At 39.7% G+C, this 14,258-nt stretch overlaps 1 protein-coding gene across 11 annotated transcripts; it reads left to right on the forward strand.

Annotated features, from left to right (window-relative positions):
- Nucleotides 1–803: 803 nt before the first annotated feature.
- Nucleotides 804–10,281, forward strand: LOC133929201 (uncharacterized). 11 transcript variants are annotated; one of them, XR_009911574.1, is made up of 14 exons: nucleotides 804–1,028; nucleotides 1,683–2,059; nucleotides 2,711–2,885; nucleotides 4,018–4,101; nucleotides 4,186–4,427; nucleotides 4,517–4,754; nucleotides 6,891–6,970; nucleotides 7,081–7,165; nucleotides 7,538–7,669; nucleotides 7,753–7,866; nucleotides 8,042–8,433; nucleotides 8,539–8,701; nucleotides 8,870–8,917; nucleotides 9,358–9,445. XR_009911574.1 is itself a non-coding variant. In XM_062375865.1 (14 exons), exons 2-14 carry the CDS (start codon nucleotides 1,848–1,850, stop codon nucleotides 9,813–9,815), a joined length of 1,668 nt encoding a protein of 555 aa, XP_062231849.1. In that variant the 5' UTR covers nucleotides 805–1,028; nucleotides 1,683–1,847; the 3' UTR covers nucleotides 9,816–10,281. The 11 variants fall into 11 exon arrangements, 6 of the variants coding, with proteins under 6 accessions (XP_062231850.1, XP_062231849.1, XP_062231848.1 ...); XR_009911573.1 differs by having other exon boundaries at nucleotides 8,539–8,649; nucleotides 9,358–9,442; XR_009911577.1 differs by having other exon boundaries at nucleotides 805–1,028; nucleotides 7,998–8,433.
- The last annotated feature ends 3,977 nt before the right edge of the window (nucleotides 10,282–14,258 follow it).

Below are 14,258 nucleotides of genomic sequence, written 5' to 3' on the forward strand. Positions count from 1 at the left end.
AATTCAAGAAGCTAGTAGAAAAACTCCCGCGTGCACCTACTTCTAAAACCATCTCCAACCATATTTTCTTTATTTCTTTTCCTTCTCGATTCCCCTCTCTATTCATATTTTCTTTATTTTCTCTCATCTCTAACAATTTTCTTTCAAAAAGATTCATTAAAAAAAAGAGAGAATCCTGTCGTAAAAAAATAACCTTAAAAATCTATTTATAAGAAATCGTGAAAAAAAATCGTTAACCGAAGAAAACGAAAATTCCTTTATAATTTTTTTTAACCATAACGAGAATCGATTCAGATGTTCTAAGACCATCTCCAACCATATTCCCTTCATTTCGTTCCATTCCCGATTCCCTTCCCCGTTCTCATTCCCTTTATTTCCTCTCATCTCCAACAGCTTTCCCTCGAGAGGAATCGTGAAGGGAATGGAGAGAGAATACCGTTCTGAAGGGAATGACTCTGAAAATCCCGTCGTCACGAGAACTGTGAAGGAAACCGTGAAGGAAAACCGTTGAAGCGCTGAAGTGAAAAAAAATCTCGTCGTAAAGGAATTCTAGTTTTTGAAAGAAAATCGTTGGAGATGGTCTAACGAAACTTTGAACGCAGATGGGTTCGTTGCTCACCTGCGACTTACCACCCGACCGAACGCTCGGTCTCATATATTTTATATGGCTGGGAAGTCGCGTTGTGCGCGCCAGGTGGTGGGCCGCATGGAGAGGGAAGAAGGTAGAGGAGAAGAGAAGCGAAGCCTGCAGGAAGTTTCGTTACGGCGAGTCAAAGGCAGGACAAGCTACTCCTCTCCTACACTACACCCCCTCTCTCTCCTTTTTCTCTCTCTTGGTCACACGGTTTGCCTCCGCGGCGCCTTTGCCCACGAAAAGACAACCAACCCGAGGGGCAGGGGAGGAGGAAAAGCGAGTCGCGAGTGCGCCCCCCTTCCCTTTTGCTCCAGTCGCCGCCGCCGCCGCCGCCTCGCCCGAGATCCGCGCCGCGTCCCCGCCGCCGCGCCCGCACGCACGCCTGCTCGCCGAGGTGAGCGCCTCCCCCCACAGGTCCGCGCTGGGGCTCCTCTCCCCGCCGCCCGATTTGGCCCCGCGGTTCTCGGCTTCCCCCCCCCCCCCCACCTGCTCTGGCTGTGGATTTCTGCCGCGGCCGACCTGTGACTGTGAGTTGCGGCTCGACAGGGCGCGCTGCTTGCCGGTTGGGTGGGTTTCAGGTGACGAATCGGTGTTGCGGTGTGTGCGTTTTTTCTCGGTTCTCCATTTGGGGAGTGGGTTGGCCGGTTTGGTTAGTTGATGGGTTTTGGCGCTGCTTTTCGCTAGTGATTTTGGGGGACTTGCGCGGCGGCAATGCGGTTCCTGCATCGAATTCTGAGTCTTTTGGTACGGAAATGGGGTCGTATGAGTTTTTTTGGGGGGGGGGGGGGTGTTAATTGTTGGAACTGGAGAACTTAGGCTCTCTCTTCCTGTTTGGAAACCAGTTCGCTACTCCTTTTGATGGATAATTCGAGCTCAGCGTGGTCGAATTTTGAAATTTGGAGTAGGTTTATATGTGCCGTGGGCAAACGGACTTCAATTATTAAAGTCGGAATTGTTTTGTGGACATTTTCAGTTCCACCTAGTCATGCGATGGATGGCAACTTGGTTGTACGATGCTGATTGTGATTTTTCTCTATTTTATTTTCAGATAGAGGTATCGTCCCCAGCATCGGGTTCCACGGAGAATTGCTGATCTGGATACCTGATCCAGTTGGAGCGGATCGAGTGATTGACTGTTTCAACATCCCTCGGCTGCTGGATTGTAAATATAAGAGGCTCGCTGGTTCCAGAGATGATGCCATTGTGAGTGGAAATGGATTCTGCTAGAAGTTGGTTCCAGAAGTTCCAGCCGAGGGACAAATCAAAGAGCCCAGCAGTGGCTGCCAGCCATGGAAAGGATCCGGGAAAGCCCCCGATGGATGACACTCCTTCTAGTGCGACGAAGCAGAGGGTTGCCGCTGCAAAACAGTACATTGAGAACCATTACAAGACCCAGATGAAGTCCTTGCAAGATAGGAAAGAGAGGTAGGCAGTCCAAGTGATTTTAATTCTTTGTACCTTTGCCTGGTTTAGTTGTAGATTTAGTTCCCATCAAGTTTTACATAAAATGAGCAAAATTCTGTGTTACGATTGCAGTGTAAAATAGAAAGAAGCAAATGTCCCCATTTTGCTGTTATTGAGCAGGATGCCCAATAACACATCACATGCCATGTTGGGGCTGGAATGGTAAACACAGGTGCAGCCATGTGGGTAATTAAGATCAAGTCCTTACAATTGTGTTGGGACCTTGGCTGTGCTCAGAATAGTAAGCCCATCTGTTTATGGTGCTAACTCAAGTTAGGTAGGTTGAGTACTATATTAAGTTCTAGCCTTCTAGGGATCCACAAGCGACTTAGCAAAACTATTAACTCAGTACCAGATATGATTCATGAACTGATTTTTAGGATTGATTTATTAAACTCAAACAATCTTCTCAAGTCTCAACTTATATACTCATTCTAAATGCTTACTCAATTCTGACTTTAATACTTTAATCATCGTTAAGGCTTACTTTTTTTTTTTGTATCACTAGCAATATATATCAATCTACCTCTCTGGATTCTACCTCTACTTGATGCCCTTTCACTGGCTGCAACTTTGTGATCTTACTTTCCTAGTATGTTTGTTTACTTTTAGGCGCTGGATGCTGGAGAGGAAATTACAAGATGCCGAAGTTCCTGTAGAAGAGCAAAATAATATTCTAAAGCATTTGGAGAAAAAGGAGACTGAATACATGCGTTTACAGAGACACAAGATGGGAGTCGAAGATTTTGAACTTTTGACAATTATTGGGAGAGGTGCATTTGGGGAGGTACTGTTCAATGTTCATTTCAGTCTCCATGCTTTCCCTCCCAACTATGGGACTTAATTTGTGCAGACAAGAGCATTGGCATACATGGCATTATTTATTTGTCTTTTCTAATTCTATCCCATCAGCGGTTGGTCTACACAGACTCATATTGGGCTTGACATCATTGCTCATACAATCTTTTCTCTAAATAAATATGGATATCTCATGTAATTGGAATTTTGTGCTGCCTTGCTGCTTTTTCTTGTATTTTTACAATTTTACATGTAACTGTGATGCTTGTAAGAAAATTGGGCTAAAGTTAACCTTCTGGTGCTGGTTCTGCTTACATTTATCTGGCACATTAGATTTCTGGACACATTAAATTTCTTTGGTATTTTGACTTCTTATGGGCTATGCCAGCTTTAGTCTCCCATATTGATGGCATTCAATTTGTCATGTGGTCTCTTGATGCATGCTTCTGCTGACTTTCCATTCGTCGCATGCACATACGCAAAAGGAAAATATTGTAAGGCACACGGGTATTATTTCCATCTCACTGTTTCTATAATTCTATGTTCCTTCCTCCATTGTTATGGTAACTTTGATGGAGCCTCCATTGTTATGGTAACTTTGATGGAGTAGAACACTTCATCGTAGCTTGCATCTTTCACAAAGAAAAACAGATCCACCAGCTGTTTATATCTCACTAACCTCCTATATCTGCCACTGTAATGTATTTGAGATGGAAAAGGGCCCAGTCCTTGATGCCCATAATATTACAGTGAAAAAGAAGCCTTTTGTCCTTGATGTCCATTCTGGACTTTCAGATTCTTAGAATTAATTCATGGCGTCTTTGTCGTCTACTGCTTGTTATTTATTTTATTTTAATATTTAGTCAATACTTGGATGGATATTTTTTTTGCTACAAGGTTTTTACCGTTCTTCCTTTTCAAGACGAGAATGGGAGAAAAAATGTTCCTTCCTAGTGAAGTTGATCCATGTAGTTTTAAATAACTCTATCTACTACTGGTTTGGTTTATTCTTTTGTTGTCTTCTATTTCAGTTGACTGTGACTCTTTTCCTTTCTTTACTTCTTGTGCTGCTCTTTTTCCTTGTGTCACATTTAATGGCACTCTAAACTGTAATTGTGCAGGTGCGTCTTTGTAGAGAGAAGACCTCTAAGAATGTATATGCAATGAAAAAGCTTAAGAAATCCGAAATGCTTCGTAGGGGCCAGGTACCATGTACGGTCTATCCGTGTTATTTTGTATTTTTATTTCTGATTGCATGCTATTCCCTGATAGGGGTGTACATATTTCAGGTAGAACATGTCAAAGCTGAAAGGAACCTTCTTGCAGAAGTTGATAGTGCTTACATAGTCAAGCTATATTATTCTTTCCAAGACGAAGAGTTCTTGTATCTCATCATGGAGTACCTTCCTGGGGGTGACATGATGACTTTGCTTATGCGCAAGGACACGTTGACAGAAGACGAATCCATATTTTATATTGCAGAAACCGTGCTTGCCATAGAGTCTATTCACAAGCACAACTACATTCATCGGTACCATTCAAGCTTTCCCTTATTTTTTTCTCTAAGAAATCAGATGAACCAATAATTCAAATGATGTATCTTTGTGTTCTTTTTGTTAGGGACATCAAGCCAGATAATCTGTTGTTAGATCTCAGTGGTCACCTGAAGCTTTCTGACTTTGGTTTGTGTAAACCTTTGGACAGTAGTAATTTTCCAAATTTGAATGAGCCAGATTATACGTCTGGAAAAGGTACCAAGCCTTTGCCTGATAATACCAGTCGGTTAACCAACTCTTCTGCACCGAGGCGTACACAGCAGGAACAATTGTCACATTGGCAAAAGAACCGTCGAATGTTGGTAAGTAGAATATTTGAAGTTGAATATACTTATCTATGGCTGGGAAACAACATTCTCAATGTTTTGGTGCCTTTTGTTTGAATGTCTTAACTCACAGTTTTCTCCATCTGCACTATATCCTTTTTCTTTGGCCTCCCTATTTGGCATGAAATCATACAAAGAGTTATGTTGCTCCTTCAAAATTTCAAGTTTTGAACTGGGTTTCCACCTATGTTACACGGATACAGATACATGTATTGGTATCAGGTCAATACCGATACGCGGATACGCCATTTTCCCCAAAATCCCGATACGCGGATACGTTTCAATAATATTTTATTAAAAATAAATAATGAGATACATGGAAATTATAGCAGCTAGCAGGAAGCTAGGAACAATAAGTTACTTTGTGATTAAGCCATTTTGTTGCCATTCGGGCCATTCCAGTGGACTAGTGAAGTACTGAAGTGAGCTAACAACCAAGACTCCATCTAAATATGAATGTACAAGAGGGTTAGAAACTTACAACAAATGCATAGTGTATAAGTACTAAAATTTGAGGCAGGGAAGACAAACAGATTACATCACCTCTGAGGAGTTACTTCCAGCCAACTTACAACCCTTCCCTTCTTCTCTTATTGACTGAATAACATACAAGAACATAGAAGAAACACAATCTCACGAGTCTCAAATTGGAAAGCTCAATAGTTTACACAATAAAACATAGAAGTTCAACACCTAGCGTCAGATGCAGGAGGTGAGAAGGAGAAGGAGAACCGAGTGATCACAGAGCACGATGCCATCGGAAGCATAGACACAGCAGAGAGCACGAGCAGAGAAGGGGAAAATTGGATCACGACAGGAGGAAATCGAAAGGGGAAAATCGAGCAGAGAACACCAGCACCCCCAGAATCGGGGCCTGACTCTGAGCCTGGCGTGCCCGCGACCGGCTTGAACACCAGCACCGGCGTGTCCGCTACCTGCGTAAAAACCAGCACCGCGGCCCTGTGAGTCCTAGCCTGGTGCGCACTTGGCCCGCGTGAACACTAGCACCGACGTGCCTGTGGCTGGTGTCAAAACCAGCACCGACCTCTTCTGTATGCGCATGGATGCCGTGAACCTCGCCGACAACAGCACTTTGGGCTTCTCCCTTTGTTCGTGCAAGGAAGGAAACTAGTGAGCACCACCGGTCAAATGAAAGCAATGAACTTGAATCAAAGTTGCTGTATGGGTAGTTTAAGTCGATGACTGGACCCTCGTACTCGTTGATCTCCTCAAAGTTTATCGATTTGTTTAGATCCAAATTCGCCATGGAAGACAGAAAGGAGGAGAGAGTGGTTCTGTGGATCAAATTTGCCAACAGATCGTCTTCTCTTTATACTCCAATTTCTGGGCGCCATGGATGAAATCAAAATTTTGTTCTGTGCGCCATGGCTCCGGCCAAATTTTTTTGGCCGATCTGGGCGCTCTGCGCATGCTTGGCCAAACAATTTTCCGTTTTGGGCGACGAAACATCGCGTTGGCCGCAGAGGTGGGCGCACGAGCGTGGTGAGTTCGCGGGCGCACATGTAGCTGATTTGGCCGTGCATGCCGCATGGATGTGGGCGCGCCGCGCGCGTGTGGCCTGCATGGCGCTAGCTAACAGATGGAGCATGCAGATGGCACTTGTAGTTGGACTCAAATTTCCGTTCTGGACTTAATTACGGGTAAGTTTAGAAAGATTACACTGAAATTTCCCCTCCTTGGTCTTTGCAAAAAACATTGTACGCCATGTAAATGGGAACGAAGGGAGCATTATTTTGTTGAAATACACCAATCTTCACCATGTTGAACCAAGTCAAATGGAATACTGTGGAGTCGATGGCTGATGGGCGAGGCACTGTAATTTGTATGGAGCTTGATCGGACCAAGAAAATCAGTTGCAATGCCACAATTCCCATTACAATGGAAACCGAATAGTTCATATTATAAGCTTTGAATGTCTAGGGGATTGTATGAATCATACATGGTGTCAATTGATGGTAGTCCGTGGTGTTTCCTATGTTGGGATTTTTGGCAAGATTTTTATCCCTTTTCCATAGTTCTGATTTCTGTGTTGCCATGCTGAGAATACAGGTGAGTATAGTTAACATATTTAATTGTACTTCTGGCACACAGGCATACTCAACGGTTGGTACGCCTGATTATATTGCTCCAGAAGTTCTACTGAAGAAAGGATATGGAATGGAGTGCGACTGGTTAGGTTTCTTATTTTGTAATTTTGTCTTTAGTTATTGAACTTATTTCATCATCCCTGTGCTTTTTGTATTTGATGGATTCTTGATATCACATTTTTTTCCTTTCGTAGGTGGTCCCTTGGTGCTATCATGTATGAAATGCTTGTTGGTTATCCTCCATTCTATTCGGAGGATCCAATGTCAACCTGCAGAAAGGTACGTGTGATACCTGGAGAATATATATGTATTTTGGAATTTTTCTACATTCAGCCTATGCAAACGGACAACGGATCAGATTACACTGTTCGCTACAGTAGTGTGACTTGCCTGGAACTAAAACTATTTAGTGTCTGGACGCTGGTGGTTGCAGCTTGTCAATGGAGCTCAACTGTACGATACACCTCTTCAATTAGTATGGACTTCAGATTGTAATGATCCAAACACGACCTTTTGGAAACCTTGTGAAATGTCTGGTAGCGGAAATCTTGTGTTGTCAATGGTTTTAGCTAGCTCGTTTACTCTAGCAAGCAAAATACTCATGTAGCTTTATGAGCTTGCATTTAACTTTGTTTTTCTTTGTTCGTGCAGATTGTTAACTGGAGAAGTCACTTGAAATTCCCTGAAGAGGCAAAGCTTTCTACTGAAGCTAAAGATCTCATCAGCAAGCTTTTGTGTAATGTTGAACAGAGACTTGGAACAAAAGGAGCCCATGAAATAAAAGTGTGCTCTAATCCACATGTTTTACGCGTACACTTGCATTGCTCTCAATTACCCAACTAATATCATCATACTTTCAACTTTAGGCACATCCATGGTTTAGAGGTGTTCAATGGGAAAAGTTGTATCAGATGAAAGCTGCTTTCATACCAGAAGTTAATGGCGAGTTGGATACTCAGAATTTTGAGAAATTTGAGGAGGTAATATTCTAGTTTCCCAGTTGGCTTCTGTAGATTGTCTTTATCAATAATATTTGCCTACTCTATACACTCAAGTAGTTGTCATGACACATGACAGTCATTGATCAAAGTGGCCTAAACTTCTGGTGCAGTGTCTGTGAACCTCTTTTCCCACTTGTTTTCATACCAATTTCAGCAAAATGACGAGGAACCGGAATTTTCTCTCCTTCGTGTGAAAATAATATGGAAACTAAGGGGTTTTTGTGAAAGAAAACGGGACGTGTTTCCTGTTTATCCCAGGATGAGTTGGACTGCAGGTTGATTTCCTGAAAAATTGAGGGCGCTTTCGCAAAAAAACCAGGGTGCGTGGCAAGAGAATTTTCGGGCAATGTGGCCGCGCGAGTGGTCATGGTTTCACGCAGGAATGCTGGGTTTCGATTGGTGTTTTTTTCCTGGTTGCTGAACACCAGCTGTGTGCTGGGCTAGCATATTATACAAATCGAACATAAGGGGTTCTCCAAAATGTCTTGAGTGTTGTTTATTTTAGAGAGGTGAACATTCACCATCTGACATTCCTTCATTGTGGAGGTATGCAGTTGTACTTCTAACCAGTTGGTGTGTGTCTGGGGTTGTGTGGGTTCCCTGTGCTTTTGTAATTGACTAACTCACTCTGGAGGTAACTCAACTTTCCAGGTTGGTGCTCTCATGTAGTACAATTAAATGAAGCCAGCGATCTAATCGGACATTACACAATTTCTATCTGCTACCTAAGTGATACTACTGGGCTGATTTTGGAGAACTCTGGTGCAATTCTCTTTCTAATCAGTTGGGCTTTAAACAGTGCTAATCTTAGCGTGTATGATTATCCGATTGTAATACTCTGTTCGTTCATTGTTTCCATGATAACATGTTTATCGTTGATCTGGTGAAACTTGGATTATGAATTATGCATTGGCTATTTTACTGAACAGTGTAAAAAACTGAAGTGGTCATGCATCCAATTACATTTTCCACTATTTTGCAGACTGGAACTCAAATTCAAAGTTCATCCAAGTCGGGCCCGTGGAGAAAGGTATGCCTGATTTCTCCGTGAAAAGTTTCTCGATAGTTGGAGTGTATGGAACATTCCTAGTTATAGACAGTTGTTTATCTGCTGTCCAAGTGAAATGCTTTATCGTATACATTTTTCTGGAGTGCTGTTTGCTACCATTCTATTTGTGCATCAATTTTCTTCCCATCTGAGGATAGGCAAATCTATACTCTAGTAGTGTACTGTGGGCGTGAAAAAGCGTTCTTTTGCATATAGCATGCATCTGTTACCCATAAAATATTTTAAAAATTATGAGTTTGGAACATTTTGAAGTATTCTCACTCGTGCCCCCTAAAAAAAAAACTCACTAGTGATTTGGAGGGCACATATATTTAGGACGCTAATGAGGAACTTTACTCGTATTGGGCTTCATTTTATTTCTGTCCTTTGTCAATGAAGTGAAGAGCACTATTCATTTACAGATGCTTCCATCCAAGGATGCAAACTTTGTTGGATATACGTACAAGAACTTTGAAATTGTGAATGATGATGAAGTTGCAGGAATTGGTTAGCTCTCCCTTGTTCATCCTGTGCACTATTCTGAGTTGTTTGGTTGTTATATATTTTCTTTATATTTAGTTTGACAGATTTTTTGGTTGCTTTGTGCAACAGCAGAGTTGAAGAAAAAGAGTTCCAAACCAAAGCGGCCAACCATCAAGACATTGTTTGGTAATGAGCACAAGCCAGTATTTTACATTCATTGCCCCCTCTCCACGTACTTATCTTCATGATCCACTTACCATGCATTCATCTTTGAACAGAGAGCATGGATGAAGAAGAATCTGTTGAAGGAAGTTTCTTGAATATGTTGCCCCAGGAGGGACAACCTTCGTCTCACTCCAGCATTCCACCAGAACAATACCAACCTCGACGTAAATAGGATATGGAGGTTTTAAAAAAGTAAACCATAGGAATGTAAACCAAGAAAAAAATCTGCTGCCTTTTGATCGTGCTCCCTGCCCAAGTTTTTGTAAATTCTAACCGATGCTTTCTTTAGTCAAATGCTTAGAACAAAAAAAAAAAAAAAAATCTCTCCGTCCAAATATTATGGCATTTGATGTGATGCGAGCAGCAATGTTTGTTCGCTGTATGTTGTGTTACACTTCCAGTGATGATTCTCAAGCAATCAAGCTTACTCGTTACAAAGTAAGGCACAAAGCTCTGACGAGCGTGTGTATCACAACTAAATTCATACCTGTTTTCTGTGACCTTTGTATGAGCTTAGATAAATTACAACATTCTGACTAAAATGCCCATGACGTGAAAATAGGCGATAGTGAGCTGTTCATATTTTGTTGTGGGCAACCGGCAATGCTTTACCATCATCATGTTTTGCAATTTGGTTATATGTGCTTTGCAGCAGTAGACAGTGCTTTAGTTACATCAGTTTCGAATACCGTCAGCCGTGCCGCTTCGGTCATAAAATCATTTCAAAACGCGCGATTGCAACTGAAGGAATTTTTGGGAGAATGCCCTCTCAAACAGCTAGGCACTGACGTTTCTGACTGCGCTGAAAATTCTATCAAAGTACTCTTTAGTGTAATTTAAAAAAATTCTTTTGTCTCTGCAATCTCATCAATTCAACCAAATGAACCTGTAAATTGAACCAAAGTTGGGAGATACTGCCTGGGTTTAGGTCCGGGAGGAAGGCTTAAGCTGAACTCCATCTTCGGAAGCGTTTAATTTTCAAGCGACTGAAATTTTGTTGCTTTTTAGTCACATTTTTAATCATTATACTAACACCCAACAACTCATGTATAACTTCAATTTTAATCAAAATAGCGACTAATTAACAAACAATTGAGAATGAGCAAAACTGAGACTTTTGTTTTATTTTAGCCTTTTTTAAATTAATATTTTAATAATAACCTGTCGAAACCTAAATTTTCAGGAACTAACCTTTTTTGTCACACCAAAATAACTGGCGTAACTCCTCAACGTAGTCACGCCAACTACGCCAATGAATTTGGCGTGACTAAAGTAGCCACATTGGCAAAAACTCCGATATCTTTACATGTGGATTCGACGTGGCAGCTGAGTCACGCAAAATTGGTTGGCGTGACTCGGGTAAACAGTATTTTCGGATGAACAGTGTTTTCTGCGGTTTCAATTATTCTTTTTTTCTTTCTCTATTTGAACAGTGAGGTTGTCGTACTTTAAAATTTATGAAACTTTTTTTGTATGTCCTATAATTCATGATGAATCCATTTTAAAAGGATTCACCTCAATACCCCATCTAGGTTTCAAAATAAAAAACTCCAAAAATGGTTACTTTTAGAAATTCTAGTAATTTTTAAGGCCTAAAATAAATTCCACAAATCTGAGAAAATTCATTAATATTCCTATCATGTGGCGTAATAATTTCTAAAATTATTTCCAACCCTAGGTTACTTGGTAAAAAAGTGAGTTCCTTCGCAATGCTCCATTTATATGCATTTTTATTATTTGATACTATTTAGCCTTATAAACGTCCTCTAAATAATTAGCAATTATATTCGATTTTCCTCAAAATTTTGCCAGCTCTTAATGCAACATGTACATGTCCTATTTGCAAACATGCACATCTAATAGAGTCGTAGAATTTGAATTATTCATTTTCGAATGTTGGTATATGTTACAATTTGTTCTATAACAATAATACTTAGGTGACTTGTGGAGCCAAAAAGGATTGCCATTTGTGGTCTAAACTATACCAAATTTATTGTATGGATAGTTCAGAATATGTTTTAGCCGAACCACATACATGATTTATAAGAAGACTAATAAACTTTAAATAAGTAGACTAAAGAGAAAGAATAAATGAAAAAGAGTAAAGATTGGTATATAAATTACAATAAGTTATTTTATGTACTTATACCTACCATCCGAAATATAGAGGTGTCGTATTGTCTTCTTAATACCTTTGACATAAGTTGTTGTAGCAGGTTCAATAGAGACCCTTTGTCCTATTATGTCTGTATAATGTTAGATTATATGTTATTTTATTAAAGTTATATGATGGTATTATAATAGATAAAATGTATATTAGGAATAGTAGATGTAATATATAAATGAATATATAGTTACCTGACATGTCTCTAGTGTAATTAATTCTGGTCCTTAATGTATCAACGGATGCTAGAGTATATGCATACTTGGGGAACGTTGGAGAAGCACCAGGAAATTCAATTACCTCAGTGTGACCCGTGAATTTTATCATGTATATATGGTCAACTGCTCGATAATTATTCTTAGCTAGGAACACTTGGAAAAACTTTATGAAATATACAACTCCTTCTCTAAGGTGTGGTTTGAATTGATCTACATGGCGTTGTGGCACTTGAGCTTTCATTGCATTTCCCTATACATTTGCATAGAAAATTATTTTAAATGATGTATACTCTTTTATTTTTTTCTAAAGTACATAATGTTTGTGGATACCTCTTGATCCAATAGTACAAAATCAAGTCTATGGACCTTTTCTGGTTTGTCATCCAGAATATATTCGGATAATCTTTTCACGACAGATGTGTCGTCATTTCATGCTAAAAGCTCTGTCGTGTAATCACCATCGGATGGCTCATTCCAATCCACAGTTAAACTACTCATAGATAATGGTTGCCACTGTTTCATTCAATATAACCTAAATTGTGTATAGATTCTTGATGAACATATCTCATGGCTTAAACCTAAGAACATTAATGCTATCAATTGCCTACTTTCAACAAAATTGGAAATTATTTCCTAATTTAAATGTACGTTTCAAAATGCTTAATTCACACTGTAGTCTCAAAGGCTGTGGGTAGTCATAGCACTTAGCCATGTTTGAACATGCGCAATTTAAAGTTTATTAGTCTTCCTAAAAATCATATGTATGGTTCGGCTAAAACATATTCTGAATTATCCATACAATAAATTTGGTAGTGTTTAGACCGCAAATGGCAATCCTTTTTAGCTCCACAAGTCACCTAAGTATTATTGTTATAGAACAAATTGTAACATATACCAACATTCGAAATTGAATAATTCAAATTCTACGACTCTATTGGATGTGCATGTTTGCAAATAGGACCTGCACATGTTGCATTAAGCGCTGGCAAATTTTTTGAGGAAAATCAAATATAATTGCTAATTATTTAGAGGACGTTTATAAGGCTAAATAGTATGAAATGATAAAAATGCATATAAATGGAGCATTGCGAATGAACTCACTTTTTCACCAAGTAACCTAGGGTTGGAAATAATTTTAGAAATTATTACGCCACATGATAGGAATATTAATGAATTTTCTCAGGGTTTTGGGAATTTATTTGAGGCCTTAAAAATTACTAGAATTTCTAAAAGTAACCATTTTTAGAGTTTTTTATTTTGAAACCTAGATGGGGTATTGAGGTGAATCCTTTTAAAATGGATTCATCATGAATTATAGGATATACAGAAAAAGTTTCATGAATTTTAGAGTACGGCAACCTCACTGTTCAAATAGAGAAAGAAAAAGAGAACAATTGAAACCGCAGAAAACACTGTTCATCCGAAAATACTGTTCACGCGAGTCACGCCGCCAACAATTTGGCGTGACTCGCCATGTCTAATCCACGTGTAAAGGCGTTAGAGTTTCTACTAGCGTGGTCATTTTAGTCACGCCAATGAATGCGCCAGGTATTTTAGCATGACAAAAAGGGTTAGTTACTGAAAATTTAGGTTTCGGTAAGCTATTATTAAAATATATTAAAATATTAATTTTAAAAAGGCTAAAATATAAAAAAGTCCAAAACTGACAGAATTATTTATTACCTAAGCAAAAGGGAACTGGGAAGGGTAGCCGCGGTCCGTCGAAGTTGACTCAATCGGCACGGAGCGGAGCGACTAATTAACAAAGATCGTTAGGTATTTAGCTAGCAATCGGCGGCTCTTTGGCGTAGAGCTGGCCCTAACGACTCGAGGAGGCGCTACAGGCGGCGTGAGGTAGGAGAGGGCGCGGATCGGGAGTTTCGGACCGGAGAGGTTGAGGAACGGGGAACGGGGATTTACCATCGAGATCTCTTCAAAAATTTCAACTCAAACTATTACTTGTGCCCTAAAATTTGTCCTTTTCTATTTATCATTGTACAAGTTATATATTTTTTCTAAATTTTTTAAGAGAGCTAGATGATAGTATTATTTGCACTATAATTTTTTTCAGAATTTTTCATAGCCATTTCAATAGTTTTTAGAATTTTGAGAGCATTGGAACGTAACGTTACAATGGGCGATGGGAGTCTATATTTGTAAATTTTCAATTGCGGACGTATATATTCACAATTTTTTATTTAAAAAATATAATAATAAAAATTGTTCCTTTTTA

This window comes from Phragmites australis, chromosome 9 (assembly GCF_958298935.1).
Source record: "Phragmites australis chromosome 9, lpPhrAust1.1, whole genome shotgun sequence".
NCBI classification, from domain to species: domain Eukaryota; kingdom Viridiplantae; phylum Streptophyta; class Magnoliopsida; order Poales; family Poaceae; genus Phragmites; species Phragmites australis.

Bases quoted from the DNA above. Each gene is read 5' to 3' on its own strand.
- LOC133929201 (XM_062375864.1), top strand. From the start codon at position 1,848: ATGGATTCTGCTAGAAGTTGGTTCCAGAAGTTCCAGCCGAGGGACAAA. The intron at 4,428-4,516 runs GTACCATTCAAG...TCTTTTTGTTAG, and splicing joins AAGCACAACTACATTCATCG to GGACATCAAGCCAGATAATC. The intron at 7,867-8,869 runs GTAATATTCTAG...ACTATTTTGCAG, and splicing joins ATTTTGAGAAATTTGAGGAG to ACTGGAACTCAAATTCAAAG.